Source organism: Ambystoma mexicanum, chromosome 6p, assembly GCF_040938575.1.
Source record: "Ambystoma mexicanum isolate Mex_15411 chromosome 6p, UKY_AmexF1_1, whole genome shotgun sequence".
Lineage (NCBI taxonomy): Eukaryota > Metazoa > Chordata > Amphibia > Caudata > Ambystomatidae > Ambystoma > Ambystoma mexicanum.
In genome coordinates, this window is record NC_090935.1 from 1,534,298,082 (window position 1) to 1,534,325,157 (window position 27,076).

The 27,076-nt window shown below is 42.8% G+C and overlaps 1 protein-coding gene across 2 annotated transcripts in view; it reads right to left on the reverse strand.

Moving 5' to 3' along the window:
- Positions 1–27,076, reverse strand: part of RNF170 (ring finger protein 170) — an 878,020-nt gene that overhangs the window by 142,085 nt on the left and 708,859 nt on the right. For both annotated transcript variants that reach the window (XM_069626407.1, XM_069626408.1), the window contains exon 5: positions 20,739–20,812. In XM_069626407.1, the coding sequence (XP_069482508.1) occupies positions 20,739–20,812 (74 nt within the window). The remainder of the gene's footprint in view (positions 1–20,738; positions 20,813–27,076) is intronic.

Sequence of the window (27,076 nt, forward strand, 5' to 3'; positions counted from 1 at the left end):
CTCCACCATACTAACGACCGTGGGAACATTAACCCCACTGGGGTTGGCAGCTCCTCCAAATGTTTGGGGACAACAGATTTTGGCACTGTCAAATTTTTAAAAAATTGTCTAGAGGAGTTAGAATTAACCTTCTTTGTTATCAAGTTCTTTATTTTTTTGGGGCTGTTTCCCGCCTCCTTTAGGGGGCAAGGTAATCGAGGGAGCCATAGATGCCCCAACCTTCGCCAATGGCATTACCCCTTACTCCTCCTGAGACTTGGCTATATCAAAAAAAGTTGATATAGGCAGTGTAGCCACCATAGTATCGTTACTAACCCCCTGGATTAAAGGTGCTTCTTGGTTTACCAGCCCAATGGATTCAGAGCTCTGTATTGAGACATTCATCAAATCGCAAGAGTCGGCCTCTCCAGAGCACGACCGTTAGCGGATAGCGGAAAACCAGGGGTAAAAGTACTCACATCACTCGCAACATCTTTTACAACATTGACATCCCTAGCAACTCTTAGTTAACCTTTTCACATTTTATGATAAACGCTTATCCACACTACTCGTCAAATCCTGTTATAAAACAGAATGAACCGACAACTTTTCAAAGATGTTTTCATACAAAAAGACAAACTCTGAAAGGACTCCGTTTAAGGCTACAATGGGCGAACGTTGTGGTCACCACTCTGAGATGGATGCAGTAAGGAGAATAAACCCCTCCTCTTCACTTGCATCGTTGAGTCAATAAACTAATTTCAGTGTCACTATCACTAGGACTCTCCACTGTAGCCAGTTCTTTGAATATAGGCGGAGTATTGATCTATCTGTCACTATTATTGCCAGCTATGAAGCTGGTATATAAGTCCAAAAGTCCCACAACAGAGTAATTTACTGCATCCTCCTTCTCTTGCTCCAGGTCTTCAGTCTGTATTTTCCCCAAACAGCAAAAAAAAAAGTTAAAGATGCATGTTTTTTTCAACTCATTCGCAACATTAGTCTTCTCCCCCCCCACTCCCTTGTTGGTGCAACCAGCACCACTGCTCGCGAAACTGGGAGAGGGAAGAGCACCCTTGCCTCAACCATTAGTTGACCCAAATCAGAGTCCCCACACGGCTTCATGCTGCAAAACCTTGTTTTGTTGCATCTTAAATCATAAACATGCATTCAGAGCAGGCACGGAAAATGCAACTTCCAAGAACAAGTGTTATGTTAGACAGACCAACCAGAAACCTACTGCTACAGATTTCAACGCCACACATGCACGTAATAAGGAAGCAAGGAAGCCAGCCGTCACCAAAGATAAGCGATAAGCACGTTATGCATGTTCTCAACTCTGCCTCAGGCCACGAGAATTGAACCTCCAAATGTCACCACCACTAGCACGCAAACACCAAACACTCAGCAGTGGCTGAGGTATATGATGGGATTAGCTCGCCTCCAAGCAGTGGGGGCAGAAGAAAGACTGTCCACAATGTAACACACTCCTGCTTCCTGAAAGGACCAAACACTCAGCTCACTGGGATCTTCACTTGGGTAACTCGTATTCTTCCTCGTCCCAGTACTTTTAAAAGGAAATAGGGTTTCATGAAAAGGGGCTTCCCCTAGCTAAAAGGGGATGAGATCCACAGACTCGTCACAGATGGCAACCCTCAACATACAGGCAACGTTCCTATACCCATGCTATATGCAACTCCAAAGCAGAAAGAACAGCAGCCGAAGAAGACCAACGACAGAGCAGGTGAGCTACAGACATGGTATTCTGCGTGATGAGACAGTAATGGAATCCCATTGTTCTGACCAGTATAGATGCAGCTGCGTAGTTGGTTCTTTTTTTTAACACTGGCCTCATTGCAGCTTTCAAGAAAGCTACTTTCACTACTAACAAAACTATACTCAACCCTGGCAACCTTGACAGTTACTGTTCTATCACTTGTACCCAATGCAAATGTAACTTTTTTTAAAAGGTCATCTCTCTCCAGCTCCAGCAGTTCTAATAGTCCAACCACATTTTGGATATGCATCCAGCCAAGGCCCTTATCAGATTAAGCAATGGCAATGGTACCTGTCCAGGCAGGTCTTCCTTGATGTATCTCTTGCCATCAGCATTGACACGAACACCACACCACCATGCGGGAGCACAAAATGGGGTCTAAGGACCTCAGCTTCATCCATCAACGTTTAATGTTCTTCCTCTCTGACAGAACCCAACAAGTGAAAATGGAGACCATCTAAGAGAAGGGTGCCCTTGGGAGTCTCCCTTTATTCCCTTCTATTTAATATTTAATGAACTAGCTCACTGAGCTCCTCCGTGGCCTGGAGCAGGAATAATACACATCACACTTGTGGCCCTTTAGACCATTTGTTATGGCCCCCCTGGTCTCAAATTTGCTTTGCCTCGGCTGCAAAGCCACGCACTGCAACCATTAACTGATAAGCAGCCTGCTTGATGGGTTTCGGATTTTATGCTGAACCTTTGAGGTATTATATATTTTAACATCAGCATCGACTTCAGGATCAAAGAGGAAGGTGAGATCGCCCTAATCACAGGTAAGTGTGAGCAGCTGATACATTTTTTTAAAAAAAATCTATATCCCACGAGAGAAGAAAACAAATAAAGAAAAAAGGATTAACAAGGACGTATGGTTTTGCTTTCGAGTTACATTTCTTTTACGTTGGGCACTTTTTATTTTGATGGCTCAGCATCAGATGTGCAAATACTGACATAGGGAACGACCCGTTCAAAAGCCCCAGTGATGTCATCCACTACTAGTTAATGTCTAGCATGCATCATTAATTCACCAAATGTGATGTGCAGCATCAAATGTCTAGTGGCTGTCTTCCTACGTATTATACAGTCTCAAAAGCCACTGAGACACCAGTTAATGGCTTGAGCTTTATACAGCCAGCCAATGTAGCAAGCAGCACTCGCATGTTCAGCTGCTATGATCATATGCCAAGAGCACCCTCACATTCTAGATAACACTCTATCCTCCCACTCCTAAGTGCTGTAAAAGCAGTTATTACCCCACTTTATGGTTCTCAATGTGTTCACCTTGTAAGGAAGAAAGGCTCTAACAAGTGTTATTACTCTGTATTATGGTACTCAATGTATCAATCTGTAAACGATGAAAAACGAAATCAGCCGTAGTACAGGATAAGAACATGCAAATGTCAAGCTGCCCACATGCCAGAGGCGAGCACTTTACTTTTCAGCTATCCACCTAGACCACCCAGACAGGTAGCATGCCGGTGGTGAAGTACAACCTTACAGGTACATGTATTAACATCGTATGCCAAGAGGTGCCTCAAATGCCATAGTTATGCCATCCAGTGCCACTTAAATGTTCTAATGCATGGTACTGTGCCAATTTGCCTCAACATGATAATCGTTTTTTTTGTTAATACATTCACGTATTTTGGTCACTGTTACAGACTCAAAGTGCTTAATACTTAGAGTTTATTTTTCAATCCTATTGGGAAAAACGCTAAATCACACTATGAAATGGATCCTTTTCTGTATTTCTAATGTTACCTGCTTACGTGATTTAAAACGTACCATTTGGTACACGTGGCAACCAAAATTACTTGGATAACGCTGCTAAATATCTCATAAAACGATATTTGAATCATTTAAAGTGTTATCAACAATTACTTTTGAAAGTGCTTTTAAGAACAACAAATTCCTTTTAAAAATTTGAATCCCCTGTCATTTTAATGCAGTGCTTGGTGTTTTTGTGGCGGCTTCAAAAGTGAGGGGGAAAGTTTGTGCAAAACTCGAACCACCCAAATTGGCGGCGTTACGAATCCCACAAACCTTTAGATCTTCATTCACACAGGGTTAGGAAATGAGGGTCTTGAGAGGGAGCAGAGGCTACTGCCCTATTACATGATGCCCCACCCTCATAATGTGGTCTGGCAGGCCACCCATGGTCAATTAAAAAAAAATCAAAAGGGGAAACAGAAATTGAAAACTTTCTTAGGTTGTGGTGGAGGGTGCTAGGGAGTGCTGGGGTCGGGAGTGAAGGTCGGTGTAGGGGTCGAGGTGCTAGTTCACAACCCTAGAAGTAACCCACAGAATTTCATGGGTCACATTTGGGAGAATGTAGCCATCGCAATGGCCATTAATCCAGTGGCCCCCTTGACAAAAACCAAATCAAACATTTTGACACCATAGAAAATACTTGTGAGTAGCCCTGCTGGTGCTTGCCTTACACTCCAATGTGGACTATATATAAATCTAAGTGCATCTGACCCTTATTAGAACTTTACCTTTGGGGAAAGAGGCTTGCGCCACCAAGAGGATTTGACAAGGAAGAGCTGTTTGAAACGGAGTGCATTCATCAATTAACTGGTCTCTGTCACATGCTCACATGTCTTTCAACCTCCCTACTCCTTCCCCTTTGTCTGAACACAAAACACATGTGTCACGCATCATGGGTAATAACTTAAGCATGAACTGGATATGCTTTGTTTGGTGATGCCTTCCACATATTCCAACATCCTCACCACCTGTCGGGGTGAGACTCAGCTTCAAAGCAGCCTTATAGCTCACATTCCTCTCTGACCGACCATCTCAGGTTCAACGGGGCCCTTTTCTCTCCCCTATCACACACTCCACCTGCGGCGTACCTCAACTTGCGGCTCTATCCTCTCGCTGTGGCTCCTCAACATTTACCTTGCCCCTCAGGCCTGCTCTGCTTCAAGCTTCCCTCTACTTCCTCCTCTTCCTCCTCTCTCATCCCGGACTGTCTGACTGCTATTCAGGTATAGTATGCTGCCAATGATCTCTGCCTTAATGCCAGTAAGACTGAGATCTTTCTCATTGGGACCCCAGCTCCCTCGTTCCCTCTGGCCACCCTCTATGGGCCCCCTCCCCTCACCCTCTTATGAGGCGAAAAACCTTGATGTCATCTTTGCCACCTCTCTCTCCTTCTCTCCTCACATCGCGGACCTTGCCAAGAAGGCCCACTATCAGCTGCACCTCCTCAGAGGCATTCTCCCTCTACTCATCTTTCCCCAGAAACTCAATGTCTCCAGAGCTCTGGTCCTCTCTAGGCTGGAATACAGCAACAGCCTCTTCCTCAATCTTTCTTTATCCTCCCTTCGCATCCTTCAACTAGTCCAGAATAGGCCTGCAAAATGTATTGTTGGCCTCAAGTCCAGGGACCGCGTCTCTCCAGGCCTAAAATCTCTCCAATGGCTCCCGCTTGCTGCTAGGATGAAGTTCAAGACCCTCTGCATCAGGGTTTTCTGGAGCCTGAGACTCTGCTATATCCAACTCCCTCTTCCTAAATACCTCCCCGCTATAGCCCTTTGGTCTTCTCGCGCCAACTCTGAAGATCAGACACTTCTCTAAACAGAGACTGGGGAGTAGATCTCTGTCATGCCTGCTGGACATACCTCTGGACCAGGAATGACTTCTCCATACAAAATGAGTTACGCCCATAGAACCACTAGACCATTCTACTCAAAATGGAGGTTGTTCGATGCATTGCCCGGAAAACGACGTCTGCATTTTTCACGTCGATTAAATTTCACGTGACTTAGGTCCGTCACGTGTATCACGGCAGTGCGTACATAAGCAGCGTGGAAACTCCAATCGCTGCTTCTGATTAAGTCAATTTTGGCGTTTTGGTAGCTGAACTCCGGACCTGCGTTCTCGCATTCCCTACAGCAACTTCTTTGGACTATTTTGAGCGTGTTTCCTCCACATGCTAATTCCGGAGCTGCGTGTATCCTGTTCGCGTGCCAAATCTCCACGCGGACGCTGTCTGCAAGCGCGGCTGTCCTGAGCTGCGTGAATCCTGTTCACGTGCCAAATCTCCACGCAGACGCGTCTGCAAGCGCGGCTGTCTTGAGCTGCGTGAGTCCTGTTCGCGTGCCAAATTTCCGCGCAGACGCTGTCTGCAAGCGCGGCTGTCCTTAGCTGCGTGAATCCTGTTCGTGTGCCAAATCTCCACGCGGACGCTGTCTGCAAGCGCGGCTGTCCTGAGCTGCGTGAATTCTGTTCGCGTGCCAAATCTCCACGCGGGCGCTGTCTTCAAGCGCGGCTGTCCTGAGCTGCGTGAATCCTGTTCACTTGCCAAATCTCCACGCGGACGCTGTTTTCAAGCGCGGCTGTCCTGGCTGCGTGTATTCTATCGCGTGCAATCCTGCACGTGGTTTTCTGAACTATTTTGAACCTTTGGTACCTGTGACAGTTAACAGGTGAAATTCTAATTTTGTTCATCGTGGGAAAGGAAGTATTTCATGAACTATTTGAAGGTTATTGTGCACAGTACTTTGGGCGCTATCCTGTGGTGCACCAACCCGGTATCTAGCGAGAGCCTCGTGCCGTTCGGGATAAGTCTCCCTTACTAATGTTCCCTTCCTTTGTCGTTTGTTCAACTCCTGGTTTTCTTCAAGGAACCTTCGTGGATTACTTCAGTTTTTGCCATAAGGTCAGTGTCTGAATTAATGCTAAACTGTGTTATCTTAGTAATTCGATTGGGACAGTTTCTTATGATACTTTATCTATCCTAGGCATACTTCCTACACAATTCCCACGCCCTTTCCAGTGATCCATCTCTCTGCCTGTTTTATCCAGTCAGAGAGTTGTATCATTTGGAAGGTCTAATTTGACCTGCCTACAATGAAGTCGTGTGAAAATAGGATCCGGAAGAGCCCTACCAAATTGGATCCTTTATTGGTTTCCGTATCCTTTTCAGTTGATACATTGGTGATTTATGACAATCTCTCTCCTCTGCAGGAGTGTGGTGTGAAATGACCCCTGAATGTAAGACATAAGAAATGTAAGACATAAGAAAGCCAGAGTCAGTTATGAGGACTCCACAACTTCTCAGGCCTGTAACAAAATCATGTGGAAATGAGGCTCTGCACTTTCAAAGCGAAAAGGACTGAAATTAAGCAACAAAACATGGAGATGCATAAAAATGTAAATTGCCTTACATAAAGGAAAGGCATGGCAAAAGTTGCCAAAGGATGGGAGCACTGAAATAACAGTCTCAGAAACCACAGTCCGCAGAACCCTAAATGGGATGTCAGCATTGTGACCTACAGTTGCAGTGAAGCAGATGCATTCTTGCATAAATATCAAAGAAAATCTGTAAATCTGTTTTCCCTTTCAACTAAAGACAGGCTCGTCGAAATGTGTGCAAAACTTTCAACATAAGAGTTTGGGTTCTGTCAAGTTGGTAGCCTGAACTGGGTTAAACTGCTGCAGAAAATGAAAGCCTTTCACGGCTGGTATTAACAAATATCATTTCAATTGTGCCTTTAAAGTGACACTTTGTAAAACCAGAATTACACCAAAGCCACTAAAAGTGTGATTATGAATTTATTTTCTTGTAACAGATGCAAGGGAAAACTCTACATGATCATTTTGTGTGCTGCAACTGTGCGCTTTCTAAAAAGCTTATTTAAAGGTAAAATTAGTTTAAAATGAAGGCCATGTTGGCCGAGTGTGGGCAGGCATAACATTGGTTTCGTTTCTCTTTGCTGGCAAATGTGAAACTAGATTCCAAAGCCTGTTGTCATGCGGATGTCAGCCTGGCTCTCCAGCAGTTGATGATCCAAACCACTAAGGCCGCAATAAAAACTTGCCTTAGCTAGCAATTAGCCCTAGAAGCTAAAAGCTAATCTAAACACCAGACCCCCTCTCAATGTCACAGCCAAGAACAGACCCATTCCAAGGGAGAGGGCCAGTGTTAATGAGTAGTTTCACTCTCATTGTGCAAAATGGGAGACATGCTTTTTGTCGCATAAAATTGGTAATATCTGTTGCACCATATTCATGTTAGGATTTCTGAAAAGGTGTCGGAGAGTCGTTTCTGGTCAACCAAAAACAATTTTGGTGACACCAACATACCAAAAGTTATGAAGAAAAATGTAATGTGGCCCTCTGTATGAATGTGAGAACCATACACATTTGAGAAAACATAGAAAAAGTGATCCGTATTCTGCACACAAAGCGCCATATTTTTCATTGATATAGTTCGGGAGTAAATGAGGAAAAACTATCTTCGCAACAGTAGGTCGCACAGAAATCGGACAAAGCTTACCTGATTCACTGAAAAATATAGTGTTAAAAAATGCCCCCATATGTGTCCAAATAGGAAGGGCATTTGAAGCAATCAAATAAGGGCATTTGTCACACAGTGAGATTTCTATATCCCCAAGCCAGACCGAGCCCTCCTGTCAGAGTGAGATGATGATAGGTCTCCTCCTCTGGTTTTCTAAAACACTTATACCATTTGTGGACCTATCAGCCCACAGATGGGAGTAGACTTTTGAACAGTGCCCAATCCATTCTGCGAGAACTATGTCACATTAGAGATTTCACTTGCCTTATAAATAGGTCACCCGCCTCAAATCTGGGCTCTCCCTACTAAATCCTGAGGTGTACAGCTGCGAAAATCTGGAACAATCCTAGCACAGTGTGGCCTAAATCGTGCAGTGGAGCCAAGAGCTGTAGTAGCTGACTTGGGACCCCTTTGGAGGACAGAGAGAATCCTTGACTGACCCCATGGCTGTCCCTGCAGCGGTGCCCCGATGTCCCATTCAGCCCTCTCATGTAAGCATCTATATCCCAAGCCATAGATTGCATAGGCCTTGTCCTTTTCAGCATTGCCATAGAGATTCCCCAATTGAAAAATCACTTTTCTCATTTGGCGGTCTATTTTAGTTATTTTCCTATTGAAAAATCTGTTATTTGTCTGTGCATTTAAATTTTCCTATTGAAGAATCCTTTATTTGTTTGTGCATTTAAATAATTTTCCAGTTGAAAAATCTATTATTTGTCTGCCAGTGTAGCCATTTTCCTATTAAAAAAAATCCTTTGTTTGCCTGTGCATTTTAGTCTTTTTCCAATTGAAGAATCCCTATTTGCCCGTGTAGATCCTTAGTATATTTTTCTCAGTAAATCATTTAATTTCCCCATTTATTCCACTGAATTGCAATTGTTGGAATTCGAAACCAACTATCTCTTCCTATTGCATTGTGAAATGCTATAAATTATAAAAGTGCTGCCCAAAAGAATTAATCCCATTGTGAGAGAAAAAAAACGAATGTGTCCCTGTATTTACATTGTGCCCTACACAACGAATTTCCATCTGCAACTGTATTTTCTCATGGCTCCGCCATCCTATTCCTAAAACCAATTTTCCTTTTGTGAGCTATTCTTTTGTCTAGAACCTACTTGTTATTTACGTGCCATTTTAACTAAAAATGATTTTCCTATTGTAAGCAACCCCATTTCCACAAGTTGCCTGTCACTGTCAGCATCAGTGAAAACGAATTCTGATTTGCATTTTGCTTTTCCATTGACCACGTATTGAATCTCCTAAAAAATGATGTTCCTACTCTGTTTTATTTTCCCTGGTGTGCTGACCAGTATGGTCTAAAACCCTGCCTGTCTTAAGTGTAAGCAATACGAATTCCCTTCTATTCTGTCCCTGGCAGATGTGTTAAATCATTAAAACCCCATTTTCATTGTGCTCTAAAACGAAATTGCCCCTTCTTTGCTGGTTCCCCCTCTTGTGTCTGTGGGCACCACCCCATAGCCGATTTGTCCCCTGCATTCCTACTCCCTGTCACTGCCTTGCATTCAAAGGAATCAAGTACAAATGATGTTTGGGGGTGGAGTGTCACAGAGGGAGTAGCTTAACCTTCATGCAATCATTTTGAGTTGAATTGTTTTTGTCTTACTTTGTCATTAAAAAAAAGAAGTTGTATCACAGTAAATCTTAACCTGGTTGCTTACTAGAAGTCTGTGTGTTTGTGTTGCCACAACATTGGTGGCTGTTGTAATTTGTTTATTCTGATTTGACATTAAATAATACATTAATAAAATATCTATTGATAAGACACCGGCCTGGTTCCTAGTCCATTGTGACACAGGCTGCTGCTGGAGGTTGTGTGTGAGACGGGTTGGAGGCCTCCTTAAAAAAAAACAATCTGTATTGTAGAAATAAAAAGCGTTTGTATTGTGCGCCACATTCATCGTAGGGGATGGAGATCCCCGACTTGCTTGTGCCATGTAATATATTGTGACAGGAGCCTCCTTCTGGAATGGTCTACCTGTCCCTCTCTGCCATGAGCCAGATCTCCTTAAGTTCCGGAACTTCCTCAAGACCCTCCTTTTCTCTTCTTTCTTCCCTCTCCCCGTCCCCTGCTAACACCCCTGTCTGCCGCAATGACTAGCTGGCTGGTTCTTTCTGAGTTCTACAGGGCACCAATCCCTGCCCGCCCAGTCCACCCTCTCCTCGCACTTGGCATGTGAACCCTCACCCCATGCAATTCCCTAGCACTTGCCCTCCTGTCCTCCCCTTAGCACTCGCCAAGCCCCTGTGGCTGTCTCCCCTCCTGCATCTCCCCTTTCTCTTTCCCTCTCTCCTCCTTACCCTGCACTTCCCTTCTCAATCTAGCACTTTGCTTTTTTGCCCTACTGGCACTCCCACCGCCCCCCCTCGCAATTCTTGTTACTGCACTTGCACGATCTGAATGTCACAAGGTCTAGTAGGACCGTTGGTGTCTTTCTCCCTTGTTCCCACGGCCCCTACCTTTTTTGTCTTGTGGCGCCTCGAAACACATTTGTTGTATAGGTGCCTTACAAATATATAATAAAATAAATAAAAAAAATAAAAGTGCTCTGCTTCGCCTGCAAAAACATTACAGGAACACTCTGTCTTACATGGGCAAGAGTGTCTCCCTTCAGATTTGCAACAGAAGCTTCTGTTGGGAAAATATCCTTCTCTTCTGCACTCCAATACCTAAGACTGTGAGCCACAGACACAGGCTCTGCAACCTCCAAATCAGGCAACAAATTATGTATCAAAATTAGAGCACTTCCTGGCCTTATATCCTCCAGAAAATCACAGGAAACCAAACTCATTACATAACCTTCCCTTTCAGACCGTTTCAACACAACTGCAATTTGCTGACCAGTGTTTAAAAGAAATTCAAGCCCAAGTCTCTGCTTTAGATCAAATAAAGTAATTACATTTGTCCATAGGATTACTGTTTTACCTACCCCCCTCTTCAACCTCAAACCACACCAAACTCTAGACTAAGATCATACTGTAAGGAACAATCCCTTTGTGGACATTTTTGAATGACTACAGATATTTTTTTTTTAAGAGTCAAACTATTTGGAAACATTTGTACATCAGCAACACTATGTTACCAACTACGATTTACTTACATTCTTAACATTACTCAGCAGGAGAAACCAATTTCTAGGTCTCATGGAAGCTCTTGGGTAAATAAAAGGGCATTTGGGTTTACAATCTGTTCTTCAAACATGTTCCCATGTTTTAGATCTAGGTGATCAAGTGTGTCGGAAGCGGCTGTGTGCGTTATGGGTGAGACAGTGCGGCTTGACACATTCACATTAATTACAAACTCGTTGCCCTCTAGGTCCGTTCCTCTAGTCTTCTGCCAGTGAGATGGCGTTTGTGTTGGCGGAGGAAGGAGGACGGAGGAAGAGTTCTGCAGTGTGATATTGATTAAAAAAAACGTGACCCACCTCTCTCTGCCCCCGCTCTGCTGTCAGCGGTGGCCAATTCTGGGAGCCTGTGTGCTCGTGTCCTAGAGTTCGAGGAGAGTATCGAGAAGAGCGGAGGCGAGTAGCGTGGGTTGTTTCTCCCCGGCGTACTGGAGTGGGTAGGACTGACTGATTGGTCCCAAGCTCTAATTGGCCTTGGCTCTGCCTTGTACCTTATATCATTAGGTGACTCAGTGCAGCTGGCCACGAGGTGAGTGCAAGACCGTCCGGTAGTTGCCGGGTGGGGAGTGGTGGAATTTTTCCTTGGACCCGCCAGAGGTGTGCTCCACCTTTTAAAGTGGGGGGATTGGCTTGCTGCTCTACCACTGAGTCATTTCGGTCAGGTGGGAACTGTGTGCCTTCTGCCTTTGACCCGTCTAACTATTATTTCTCTTCCTAAAAATAAAAAATATAGTGAATTCTAATTCCATCTGCATACATTTGGGTAATTGATATTATCCTGAAGGAAAGTGCCACAGATTAAAAAATGACAATTTATAAAAAGGGTTCCTCTACCAATTATAATTTGCGAAGGAAAAATGTTAAAGAACCTGCTGAAATCCCTGAGAGAGTTGGGGGCAAAAGCAAGTTAAAAAAACAAATACCAGAGATTGGTAACTCCCTGTTGGAATTGTGTTCAGCAATGAAAGGATCAATGACGTTGGCAATGCCTGAATCCTTGGGAGAGTGTGACCGGGGTCAGCCACCCAAAGAACCATTGTTGCCGCCCATTCCCATGGACAGATCATCTATAGTCCCTAATTTGGTCATACATGCTGAAGCCTCAGAAATGGAATTGAATGCAGATTTCTTTTCCTGTCCCAATGCTTTGATGGAACCACAATCGTCAGTGGCATCCTTGCAATTCGCCCTAAATATACTATTAAAAATATGTGGACGCATATAGGAGAACACAATAAATCTTGCTCCCTTAAATGATACAAATAAAAATCTGATTGAGGAGGTGGAAATTAATTTGTCCAAAGCAATAAGACTGGCTGCTGAACCTAAAGGGCCCCCTACATGTGATCTAAAAGGGAGCAACAACTCAGAAATATATATATCTCGTAAGCAGCGGAGATTAGCAAAAAGGGCGGCAATGAGACAACGTCCATGTGTGGAGGCCTCGCCACTTCCTGAGACTGCCCCACTGGTTAAAAATGGTCAGGCAAGAGAAGGTCGCCTGACGAGTTGGCTTATCTCAGACAAGGAAACACCTAATGAAGAGGAGGACATTTCAGAACGTATAACTTCCAATCGAGAGCAGGAAGCTGATAAGATTTTTTCTACACCTCTCAGTAAGAGACAAATTTCAATATCAAGGGAAAACTTAAATGTTTCATCTACGGATAAAGGCTAGACTTTAGTGTGTATCAACAAGCGTATTTGTATAATTAAGAACTTGTATCAAAACAGTGTACAGGACTGGCTAACGAGAACTGAACTTATGATCAGATTGTATTCGATCCCTGAGTTGAGAGTTCTGCAATCAGAAGACTTTAAATTTATAGAGCCACTTAATAGCCGAAACACAAATTTATCGGCAATTCACTGTAAAATCCAGACAACTGCGCAATTGATACGGAAGTACAAAGAGAAGTTAGTGGAGGTGGATGTAGAAGTCGACACAGATCCAGAAAAAGAAGATCTTACTTGTCCTAGGAAACTGATTGAGAAGCCTATGAGTAAGCCTAATGTTCCCCAATTACTAATGGGGAAGGTTGTCCAAGTAGAGGACATTCAAAACATCTTACAATGGCTGGCTGAGACCCTGCCCGTGGTGATTAAAAAGAAATGAGATTTTTCGATCTTGTCATGGAACTGCAGGGGCTTTAGCCATTTGTTCTCGCCTGAGGGTTCTCTCCCCCATGTTATCAGGCACCCCTGTATGTGTTTGCAGGTGACGTGGCTAACATCTCAAATTGTATTGAATGGCTATACTCTGGCTATACTCTGGATATATCAGTCGTTAGCCAAAAGGGGCCTACGGAGCAGACCGTTTGAGGGGGTTAATTTTTGGAGTTGTGCATAATGTGAACTCACGCCGTATTGAGACTAATTTGGATGAATTTGTTATGGCTGTTGAACTTGAATTGCTATCTGAAGGTATTGTAGAGAAAGTCTTATTGCTCAGCGTTTACAGCACCCCGGGAGCCATACAGAGTGAAAAAATTCAGGAAAAATTGTATGAGGTGGCGAGTGGTTGGTCAATGAATCAGCTAAATAAATCTACTGATCGCGTGTTAAGACCTAAGAGTAAAATGTTACTATCTATGACCCAGAGGGACTGCACTGGCTGTGTTATTTTGGGGTTTGGGACATAGAAATGATCAATGGCAGCACCACCAGCGATTACCTGGGTAAAGAAACCTGGGAGAACAATGTATCTAAGATTACTTTAGATTATACCTTTATTACTCCTGAAATAGCGGTGCGTTTTAAGGACTTTGAGGTAACTGCGAACAAATGGAGTCATCATGCCTCTACACGTATCTGTTGCCCAAAGAAAAATATTTTAAAAGCGGCTTATGCAATTAACACTGAAAAACACCCTGATGCTGCTTCCTTTCAAGATATGTCTATTGATAGCATCGAAAACTGGATGCATCATTTTCAAATGCACATGCCTCGGTGGCAGTCCTCCTAAGAGAAACAAACGTGATCAAGAAATTAGAGATGCCAACAGATCTCTTAGAGCAGAGATTCGAAGGGCTAACAAGTCGTCCAACGTATGGAGCTTATTGCTCTACTAGGAAGACACATAAGAAGAGATTTAGAATTTGGATAAAACAAAAGAATTATCTGGGGAGACTTGGTCAATGGCAGGATACGATACAATTGTTATGCACAAAGAATATGTGGGCCCTAATGGGGGAAGTTAGGGGTAAAAGGCAAACCCCTATGGATCAACCCTATTGGAGCACTTAGATGGGAAAGGTTCTTAGAAAACCGTAACAATCCGTTGTGTGAAATGGGTCAGCCCGTAATTAATACTGGTATTCCTAGTGCGCCATTTTAAATCTCGATGAACCAGCTTCTAGTTAAAATAAAAAAGTTAAAATCGTCTTGTGCACAAGGCCCCAACTGTCTGGCGAACATAACACTAAAAAGTAAGCTGGTCTTCTGGGCAGATCTCCTGAAGATTCTGTTTGAAAAAGTAATGTACGAAGGTAGAATCCCGAACTCATGGCAGAGGGCAACATTAATACACCTTTATAAAAAAGGGGGATCAATTTGATCCGGGAAATGATAGGCTATTATCTATGCTGGACTGTAGCAGTAAACTTTTTGCAGGGTGTCTGCTAAATGAACTTCAGGTATAGGCAGATAAGGAAGGATTGCTGAAGCGCTGCCAAAGCGGAAACAAGCATGGATATTCTACCACACATAATCTGATTATATTAGACACACTGCGTTCAAATGGCAGGAAAACCGGTAATGCCCCCCCCCCTTGTATGCCGTATATGTTGATTTTAAGGCTGCCTTCAACTTAGTCCGCAGAGAGGTACTTTGGTGAAAACTAGAATCTTTAGGTTGTCCTCGTGGCCTTTTGTATTATTTGAGGCTTCTCCATCAAAATAAGACAGTTTTGCTTAAATTGGATTCTCAAGGGAATATGACGGCGCAAAACAAACAGAATCGAGGTGTTAAACAGGGCTGCGTCACAGCAGCAACTTTATATAACCACTTTGTGTATGATTTACCGATTGCGATCGGTGTGGCACATAATTGTCCCCCAGTAATTGGAATGGAAAACTGCCTGGTACTTGCGTATGCAGATGATTTGGTCATACTTGACCACAAATTTAGCCGCTTGCGAAGATCTGCCGAGGCATTGTGGCAGTATGCTAATAGAAATGGTCTCATTATTAACTTGGAGAAAATACAAGCTATGGTGTTCTCTAGTAAAAAGATTGCACGCACCACGTTAATGGTGCAACAACTTGGGATATTATTTACTCCTAGTTATAAATATCTGGGAGTGGAAATTAAACCCCGGAAGGATTATTTACTTTGTAAACAAGCCAGAATGGTGAAAGCAACCCAGATTATTGCTCCGGTTTATCGTTTCACCAAGAGTCATGGGGGCTTTACTATTTGGGCTGCCCGATAACTATACCAACAGGTACTTGCCCCAATGATTATATACAGTCTGGAAGCTTTGCAGTCAATTGACCTTGAATGGTTACAGGTAGTTGAAGGCAAATTTTGGAAAATAATCTTAGGCCTTCCTACCTGTATATCTATGGCCATTATTAGACTAGAATTGGGGCTGCAATCACTGAAATCCTAAGTATTAAAGAGAAGGGCAGAATTGTATTTGAACATTATGAGTACTCCTAGCAACCAGCTCTTGGTATCTATGCGAAAAGAAATCACAAAGGAGTCAAAGAAGTCTCTCCTTAAGGAAAGCATAGTAAAATATCTAGATGAGATATGATGGAGCAATCACTCAGGGGGTTTCTGCCCTTCAATAAAACTTGCACTATCAAAAAAAGTAGATCTGTGGGACTGGCTGGGAAATTATTCCCACCTTGAAGGTTTAAAAAAGTACAATTTTGTGAAATATATGCTGTATACTTTCAAGAAACCACAACAATACTTAAATATATGTCCATCATACAGACTAAGACGATTTATTGTATTATCCAGGTTTAATCATCAGAGCGATTTTGCAGATTGTGCAAGAATAAATAAATTATGGAGACAGGGAAACATCTATTAACCTGCTGCCCTAAGAGGTCAAGAACTTATAAAAAGCAGTATGGTAGATATGTACATAACATGGACCATGTAACAGAGGCAACTTTTTGGTGGCGTAACATCAATACTGCAAATCTTATGTTTCTGATTGAAATGTACAATGTGTGGTTAGTTGTAGAAAGTCTATTGGGGAGCTCTATTTCAATGTAACAGGAATGTTCGGTTTTAGATATTTGATTTCTGATGATAAAGTTTTATGGTTAAAAAAATGCATTTGGAAAGAATGTTCATATTTAAGTTTTATTATTTTTAGTACTTTTAGTATTGTGAAAATAATGGCATTTATATATCAAAAGTGTTGTATTATTTGAGGTTATTGATTAAAAGTGTTTATATTATGTATGATTATTTCATCTGTTTTGTATTATGTAAAATGTTTATTTATAAACTTAACACATTAGTAAAATTTAAAAAAAAAGTTAAATGTAGGCATACACAAGTGCATGACTCATTTAAACCAAACCAATCGAGTAATATGAAAGCGGTTTCGATTAAAACGATTTTTCATTCCGTGAAATGAAAACTGTGGTAAAACAGAGACAATACCCATAAAGATGTAGACATATTTGTTTTGGGTTTAAATCGAGTTCATGTATGAACTGTAAATGGTGTGAAAGGATGAGATCAGCAGACAGGAGATATGTTTCTGGCTATAGACTTTTATTGGTAGTAGAACAAAAGAGAAAACCCTGCCTGACCCTAATTGTAAGAGGGGTTTTACCTGCCTCAAATAATACTAAGGAGTGTGTCAGGATGTCAGTCTAAAGCAAAGAGTCCACCGTCCTGTGTCCGAAACCTATTTCCAACCCTTACATTATATAACATACAACTAAAGAAAAGAGTAAGTCTTCTTGATTCAGGAGAGTGGTTTCTTCCTTCGGGATGATAGACGAAAAGTTCATTTTGAATCACGCAGAATTGAAATGTTGTTCTTAAGGGATACCAATCAAAAGTCACAAGAATGGTTCCTTGGATTGCAGGTTCAATAAGGCACAGAGAACCAATATTTTTGTATGTTCACAATGTCCAAAGAAGGATCCCATCCTCTTGATTCCACAAAGAGTGGGTATATCTCCTTTGACTTGGTCTTTTCCACAATGCTCCCAATGATGCGGATAGAAAGAAAAAGAGTTTTGCATCTTCAATGTGTCAAGAGAATGACCTCCTCCCTCTTAATTCCTTTTTTCGATGTCAACAAACACAAGGGGGTATCTCTCACTTCCCCTGGTCTTTTACTGATACTTAACAGTTTGTGTCTGGTTCATTATTTTGCCAGGTATTCTTGATGTCAGCTCCCAGACCCGTGTAGCATTGATTCCTCTCTTTTTTGGGTCCCAGACCCCTTTGGCTTCTTGCAATTGGGTCCCAGACCCCTTTGGTTTCTTGCCCTTGGGTCCCAGACCCCTTTGGTTTCTTGCCCCTGGGTCGCAGACCCCTTTGGCTTCTTGTTCTTTTGATATGGGCAGCCCTAGCCTTCCACGCTCCCAGGGACTGCCACAAAGAAGATGGCTCTGGAGGACACTATTTACTGGATGCGAGTCCGCGAACCGTGTCCCACTGCAGTATAGTCTCCCAGGTTTCCCAGCATGCCTCCCGGTTTCCCAACCCTTCCCTGGTTGCTCACTGGTCTCTGACGGCCACTTCTGGGTCTCTCACCCCTGTTCGGAGACCTTCTATTGCGTTTTAGTTCTATGGCAGCTCTGCAGCGGCTTTCTGCTTTCCGGCGTCGCATATCAGCTCTCTTGATCAACTGGCGCTACGGTTTCTTGCTCCCAGACACGGTGCGACCACAGTGAAGCTCTCTGGAGCGTCTCTGCTGGCAGGTAAGCGTCCCGCTTGTGACTGCTTTGCTCTGCTCCTGACCGCTGGCTCAGCAGCTCCAGATTTCTCCAGGGATTATCGCTCACTGAGTTTTCATTTCCATCTTCTATTTCACTCTTGTCTTGACCAATAGGAAATCCACAAATACTAGACTGCTCAGTATGATACACAGAGGTGCTCTCTATGCTTCCGCACTTCCTCGTCTCAGTACTGATCTTGAAGACTCCTAGTGGGTCCGTTGGATTCTTCATCATCCCAGTATTCCCAACCTTACTGGTTTTAAGGAAACGGATAGGAACACTAGGGATGGTGTTGTAGGGCGTTAGAAGGGAAGGCTGGTTATGGCTAGGTGGGCTATGGGAATATTATGTTCTCCCGGATCGTCACTAATCCCATAGGGGGTTTCCCTCCCCATGAGATCCACCCACTGAGTACCACCCCGAGAGGGACTATCAGGTAGTGGCCTCACAACCCTGGCCTCACGGAAAAGGGCTCCCACTAAGGGAGAAGTGACTTAGTCCCAGGATTCGTCACAGGACTTAGGTAAGTATGGGTGATATTTTACACTTCATTTCGAGTAGTTACTCTTAGCATTGCGTAGACGGTGGTTTTTGACATTTTCAAGATATAGACTAGTAATTCAATTGATACTTTTTCACATTTAAGTTTGAAAAATATAACATGCATGAAATTGCACACTTGGATATCTTGGGTATATTGATTACGCAATTAGCCCTCTGCAATCCACATTTTATTCCCTAAAAAAGGTGTACTTAAATAGAAATGCCATTTAAAAGGGAAGTTTTCAAAAATATGGATCTTGCTTTTAGGTGCAGTTTGGGGTGAAAGGATGCAACATTTTGGATAATTTGCTTACGTAGTTGTTTCTGAGAAAAATTGTAATTGTAAGTTGCATTAGGCAGAAACTAAACAATGGTCCTCCCCAATCCAAATTATTTTTGCAATACATAAGGGACCTCTATCTACTGCCTCTTTTTTATTAAGTTGGAAAGGCCAGAAATGTGAATATTCACAAAATCCCATAAGGGAATTTTCACTGGGGAAGGGAACATATGAGAAGGGCCATGAACATTTCAAATGGAGACAACTGCTCTATGGTTACTGAGCATTTCCTCTACAGGTAGACTCAAGCGGTAATCCCTGCACATACTGAGCCCTCGTTGTTATATTACTTCACTTTGCTACAATCCGCAATAACATTAATATTCTTTCTTAACGGAAGCCCTATGTGAAATGATCAGTGACCCAGAGTCATTTTAGGAGTGGTTTTTATATGCTATGCAATATATGATTAGTACCCCCTAACCGACATGGCGAGGGGAGATGAGGTTGTATTGTTCGCCAACACCCTAATTTCAGAACTTCAATCTGTTTGACAAAAAGTCAAAACATCATACTAATTACAGTTTTCAAGAAAAATATGATTATGTAGTCGCTGCCTGGTCTTTATTCACTTGCGTTTCATAGATAGAAATATTAAACTTTGAAAGTTGATTTTAACTTTGCTATTGAAAAAGAAATCTTCATGCTCTTTAACCCTCTGCCTTTGTAAACAAGAACACCCAATATTTGAATATGTGATTCACATTTTCCATTACAGCTTGAAAGCTTCTACTTTCCTGAAAGTGGGAATCAAAATTAAATGGTAACTTTAAACAAACATTCAAGAGTCCATAGAAAGTACGATTCTCAAACGGGTAGCAAAAAGAAACAGTTGAACTTCCAATACTGTACTATTCACTTTCACACCTTTCAGGAAGTGAGACTGCACCACTTATATTTATTGCGCTAACATTTCATGTGTCATGTTTCCACGTACATTTAATATGTCAAACATTGAAGTTCTCAGTTTTCGTTTGTACTCTTTTCAACTTTAAGGATCTTTCTGTTTTGGTCAATTTGTGATTCAAACTCATGGAAATAATAGGGGTTGGATATGACAAAAGGGGGGTTGACGAGAGGTTGGCAAGAACGAGAAAGCATTTGTAAAGTATTAGAAACTGTGTAGTTGATGTATGTGCTTGTGCCCTTCACAGGTCTGTCCTTTCCCTTGCACGAAATTAACACGAATACTAATGAGATTCCTCACATGAAGACAATAATTGCAATATGCATCAATGTACATCTTATCTTCTATGAATACGGATTGCCATTTCTCTTGTTGTACCTTATGTGTTACTTGCTTCACTGTGCTTGCTTTCCAAATTATTAATTACCCAAACAATTTCCACCAATGCTAACAGAGGGCTACGCTAGCCATACATGTTATTGGGATATTTAAATATTTTACCAAATAGTATAAAAATAAGTAAACTATTCTGGTGACCATCCTTACTTATTATTTATTAAAATAATGAATTGAAATCTATCATCAACAGCTCACTCCCCATATATTACCCATGACAATGAACTGCAAAGTTGTTTAAGCTTAAGAACTTCCAAATCCGATCTCTATCTGCTACAGAGATGGCATTTGGCACAATTTACTAGTTTGAAATAGCAGGATAAAAAAAATTATAAATGAAAAATAAATGCACCACATTCAAATGTATTTGACTTTCAATCTTAAAATACACTAATAGGAATTAAAAAGAGTAAAATGTACCGTTTGCCTGCAGATTGGACAATTGATAGCACCAAGCCATGAGCCATAACGCCAGTAGGCAATAATACAGGAACCTGAGGGGAAAGAAAGATATACATAATTAATACTGCGAGAAAATATGAGTGTCAAACCAGCAGTGTGTCACTCATTTAGTCACAGAGTACATAAAGTCAAAGGCCTGCCAAAAAGAGGGGATGCAGACTTGCCCAACGAAACAGGAAATGCTACGGAATGAGGTACACATCCTTAATGTGAACCACAACAAAAATATATCAATCACTTTAAAACACGCTGAAGTAGGCGTTTAACCTGACAATCCTTGAATGTCTGGTATGCCCCTAACCAGCCCACCTTAAGGCAGCCTGATGGTGCCAGTTGCATGAAATCTAGGTAAAAACAGCCATCTCAGAAAAGACCATTATGTATTAGTGTCCCAAGCAACCAAGGCCTTTTTTTCCAATATCAACAAGCATTTCTTTTTTATTGTTTATGGTTTATTAAAACATTTACAAAACATCATATCACAATAAAAGGAATGCATATCATAAAGCATTCTCATCTCAGTTCCTATAAACGTAAAGCATGGAATAACCGTTCAATCAACATAATAGACTATTAATACATAGTACAAAAACACCAACTTTGTATAGACATACAACATTACAAAAACGAAATTACCAATATGTAAGAAATTCTTCATCCAAATAGCAACAATATTTAGAGCAACAGTATGGAACAGTGGCTCCTCATCAGGTTGTATCTGACGCAATTACCAGTCAAAAAAGGGGGTCTAATGACATATCCTCTTGTTCGCCTTTTGATTGCACGACCAGTGCAATATTAAGGACAAGAAAGTTAGTTAGACTAAGCACCAGCCGTTGGCTAATACCCCACATACATCTTTCCCACAATGGCTCTTTCCATGTTGTGGAAGCAGTGTACAGAAATGAGCCAAATTACACTGTTCTTTGTTGATGAAAAAATGGGCAAAATATGGTTAAATGCATCAGGGTTTCCAACTCATTACCTTGACTGCAGAAGCGACATCTACCACTTGCCTTAACAACAACTTTATTCTCCCAATGTTGTAGCTTTTCGTTGGTCATGAATTGGTTAAATTTAAAACGTAGATAAACCTTTCTCGCAATATTGCACAGAAATATTTCTAGATAGCGAGCACGATCTCCAAGTTTTCTGGTAAATTTAGCTTATTCATAATACATTTTACTTTTACCTATTCGGTCAACCAGGATACACCAATAATAGGATTGGAATTTCTTTTTGCATGCTGGAATGACTAGTACTAGGTCATCTTTTCCAATCATAGTATCGTCTAAAATTTTAGCCATTTTGTTTTTGAATCTTAGTATGGAAGGCGATCGACCATTTTTTATCAGTTCAGCAAGGTCTTCATATAAAGACTGTTTGGATAGTACAAGGATTTTGACATAACCATTCATCAATCGCCAATGCCATTTAACTGACAAAGGAAGAATACCTATTTCGTGACAGATCAGTATGTTTGGAATAGACAATGCCAATCCAAGAACCTGTTTCCACAGTGTCACGACTCGCTCCCTTCGCTCCTGTTCCCACCACTTGGGGGCATGATTTGGGGTTTATTCCCTACTGGACCTTTCCTCCGAACCTTATGCTACAGTGCTGTGATGAATTGGGAGCGATAAAACCCTATTTTCCAAGCTACTTCCCTTCCGGATCCATTCCAGGTTTTTGGCAGCCAGCATGCTTCTTTAACCAAATGACTATGCTTCCCAGAATGCCTGGCCCACAGCTCCACCTCCACCCTTGCAGGACAAGGTTGGGTGGAGGATAGGTAACAGCTGTGGCTGCAGGTGCAGCAATCAGCACACCTGAGGCGTGTGCTCGTTAAGCAGCTTTAAAAGCCTCAGTCTTACTTCAGTCCAGCGCTGGTCATCGTTTGCAGTGTTCCTGTTGTGACTAGTCCCTTGTTCCTTGCCTTTGTACCTAGTTCCTATTTCCTGTTTTCTTGTTCCTCTGCCCTGAATTTCGGATTCATGCTCTAATTGATTTCTGCTCCCTTGATTCCCTTTTTGTCTTCCTCTGTTTGCAGGCAGCATTTCTCAGTGCTTTCCCCTTTTAGATGCAGCCCAGTTTGTCTGTGTTCTATATTTCTTTGACTCTGTCCTTTGCTGCTGTAAACCCGTATGCCTTAGCCTTCCTCTTAGATTAGCTTCCTGTCTTTTCCTTGGAGGGGTAGGGAGAAGTTTGCATTGGTTATTTCGTTTTTCCCTGCTCCTGATCCTTACTTTCTATTGGGATCCATTCCATGTTTTCCATTGCACTTCTGCATTTATTTCCCATTTGATTATTGGGTGTGGTGTGCGGTTGTAGCTAGCTCCTGTGTGAATGCTTATGTTTTCCTCACTAATTTGTAATCACTATTCCAACTTAGGTATTTAGTTTTCCTCCCATTGCTGTTCTAGCCTTTCTGGGTCCCAGTTCATCAACAGGATTCGTGGGCTAGCTGACATTCAAGAGGTTTATCTCGTCCTCGTGAGTACAGTTCTTTAGTTCCCTTATTCAATACCATCAAGAGTGTTAGTTCACAGATCCTGTCATTGCTTGCCCTCCACGTGGGTTTAGCGCTGTCAGTACCTGTAACAGCAATTGGGGGTAAGGCGCTTGCCGACTTTCCTCGCGGTCAGGTGCTTACCCCACATCCCTTTTCATATATTGGTTTTGTTGTCACACTCTATTTGCACTCCTGGGTTCTAGCATACATGAGTCGTTGTTCCTGTGTGCACGTAGTTTAATTCGAAGCTATTCACTGTGTGATTTAGTGCACATTTCCCTTGCCATATTCGCTGCCTTTGTACTCGCCTGACTAATCCTGACAGAATGACCAGCCCAAAATTCCCATTGAATATGGCAAGTTTAAGAAAGAAAGGCAGCAAGGCCTCTAACAAGTTTGTACAGAAAGCTTCCCCTACATTTACCTGTGACAATCAAATCACTAGTCCTGACTTAAATGAACTCCTTGTCACGAATGGGCATTTACGTGCAAAGTATTTTTCCCATAGGATGGCACATCCTACATTGCCTGATCCTAGTTCTATCTTTTGTTTTGATCCCGATTCTATGTCAGCGCAAGCCTTAGCCGCAGAAAACAACACACTGTTAGACTTATTATACAAGAGTACCTCTGTGGTTGAACCCCATGATTCCAGTTGTGCTTCACCTCAGATAGAACAGTTTCATGATACAAACATAAAGAATGGAGGGGTTCCTTGCATAACTTCTGTTTTCTACCCTCAGTCTAAAGCATACTCCTTTGCACAGGTACATACTGTAGCCCCTAATGCCAAGAGGTCTAATGTCAATAGTGTGCTTAAGGGAAACACAGACCAAGTTGGTAAGAGAAACTATAAATCACAGAACCTGCAAGCAGTAGAGGACAATGTACAATCGGTGCACATCCAGATTGCTAGTGCAGGATCCAGCCCTCGTGCCACTATGGCTCCGCCTGTGCCTACTGATAGTGATGTACAGCTAATGCAGGGCATGCTAAGAGCTAAGCTTGAGGAGTTAAGACAAGAACTCATTTCTTTACAAGAGGAGAATAAAACCTTGCACTCTTTACTGAATACACCTCAGACTTTATCTGTTGATGTTGAGGAAGTGAACACTGTTCAGCCCCTGAGTGCAGAGACTTTGGTAAACCATGATATTTGTCAATATGTTAGATCTATTGGGAGTGAAGGTCTTTCGTCTAGCACAGCGCTTAATCTGGGCACAGTTTCTAACAATTGTTCTGCTGTTTGTCAGGGATTGCCGTTAGCTGAAGATTTACAAGCCACTCCTTTACCTAAAATTTCCTGTGTAGCAGTTTGTCATAATTCTGAGCTAGCACACATACAAGCTTCTGATTTCCAAACACAATCCACAATGGTGGCATACACAGATTCAGTCACTACAGTAGGCTTAGGCCCTGCTCTTGATACAGCTGCTGAGACTGAAGTAGATGTTAAAGCTGATGTGGAAAACGATGTTACCTCTGGGTTCACTCTTCCTTCTGCCAATTCTGATCAATACGAACAGTCAGAGACAGTACAGATTTCATGTTCTGATGGACTCATTCCACAGTATACAGAACCAAAAAACCGGCAGGTGATTCCTGAACTGTTGATTGTTAATCTGCCTCTTTCAGAAGCTAAAACAGAGGAATGGACAATTGACGAAATCCTGATTAACAGAGACTTTACTATGGTGATTCCACTGGTTGATTTTGACTTCTACAAAGAAAGAGACTCTGTGTCACCCACTAAAGAAAGGGACTGCAAGGGTACAGCTCAGTCTTTGGCTACTGGTGCCAAGGTGTCTACTGCCCTAAAGGTGCCCTCCATTCCTGAGCCACCAATGTGTCTGTCAACTTCTGAGACTTCTGTCTGTCCTCCTACAACCATTGACTCTTCTATGATCCAATCCACAGCCCTGCAGTCATCTTTGGCACACGTATCTTCAACCAATGAACCGCTGCCATGTCTGCCATTTACTCAAGAGCCAGTCCCAAAGACCTGGACATGTTTGTATCCAGCAACCGAGATTGCTTCAGCTTGCAAGGTTTCCCCTGGCCTGCCTGTCTTCAGCTATAGTGACTCATCCTGCAGATCATCCTTCAGCTTTAGAGCCTCCGGTAGTCCATCAAAAGTGCATGTCTTCAGTCCCGGAGTATACTGAGTATTTGCCTTCAGTTCATGAGACGCCTGTATCCTGCTTAGCCTCGCTGCCAATATCAGAGGTATACCTGTCTACACCATCAGATCCTGCTGTATTTTCTTCTGCTCCAGCGATTCCTCCTGAATCCCAACCATTTACTGTCGATGAACGTCTAGCTTGCCTTTCTTTTGCTTCAGGAGGAGCACCAGAATGCCTGCCTTTTCCACAAGACGATTCTCCCAACTGCTTCACTTTAGCATCAGAGCCTCCTAAAAATGCAGCATCAGAGTTTGAGACTTTTGCCAGCTCCCGCTTCAGAGTCATCAAGCTGGACCAAGTGGTGAGTCAGAACCACTCACCTGGGTGTGCACAGGGGGTGGTGCAGACCGGCGTATTACCTACAGGACTTGTGCAACAGAATTCCGCCAAGAAGCACCAGTTGGGTGCTAGTAGCCAAAGGAAGGTAATGACTGCTGCAGTTCAAAATGTGTCTGTTATTGCTCCTTCTGCGAGTGTGCCTGAAATACCAAGTACTGTGTCTATCACTCCTATCAGTATGCCAAACGTCCCTGCTGTTGTATCCCACGTGCAACAAGGTGGTTACACGACTGTCACCAGGAGTACCAGCCTTGTACAACCCATTGGACTTTCAGGTCTCCAAGGCGTAGAACATGTGCAGTCAAACCTTAGTCACTTTCAACCACAAGCCTTTTCCCAGATGGATGACAGAAGAAAATCTGAACCTCAACCTCAGCCGCCACCTTCTCTAATGGCTGAACATAAACCTTTCCTGAAGCCAGCAATTTCCTCACCTCCCGCATGTCCACTCTCGGCAGAAAGGCTAACAGGGCTTCTACCATTGTCTAAGGCATGTTGCACCAGCCTGCCTCCCTCCTCAAAGATTTATAAGGGTCCACTCCCAGTGACTGAGCTTCCTGGACCTTCCAACTCTGCTTCAGGTCCTGCAAGTCCTTCATGCCTTTCTTCGAACCATGAGTCTCTTCCTCACCAGAAGCCACCGTTTCCATCAGTACCACCTCCAAAGACAAACCACTCCTATCATGGAAGTCCATCTGCCTTTGCCCACAGGCCACCATTTCCATCAGTGCCACCGCCAAATGAAAAAGCACTCCCATCATGGAAAGAAGATGTCTCGTGCGGGTGGCGGGCACCCGAAGACGGCCGTAGGAGGGGGTATACTGTCACGACTCGCTCCCTTCGCTCCCGTTCCCACCACTTGGGGGCATGATTTGGGGTTTATTCCCTACTGGACCTTTCCTCCGAACCTTATGCTACAGTGCTGTGATGAATTGGGAGCGATAAAACCCTATTTTCCAAGCTACTTCCCTTCCGGATCCATTCCAGGTTTTTGGCAGCCAGCATGCTTCTTTAACCAAATGACTATGTTTCCCAGAATGCCTGGCCCACAGCTCCACCTCCACCCTTGCAGGACAAGGTTGGGTGGAGGATAGGTAACAGCTGTGGCTGCAGGTGCAGCAATCAGCACACCTGAGGCGTGTGCTCGTTAAGCAGCTTTAAAAGCCTCAGTCTTACTTCAGTCCAGCGCTGGTCATCGTTTGCAGTGTTCCTGTTGTGACTAGTCCCTTGTTCCTTGTTCCTTGCCTTTGTACCTAGTTCCT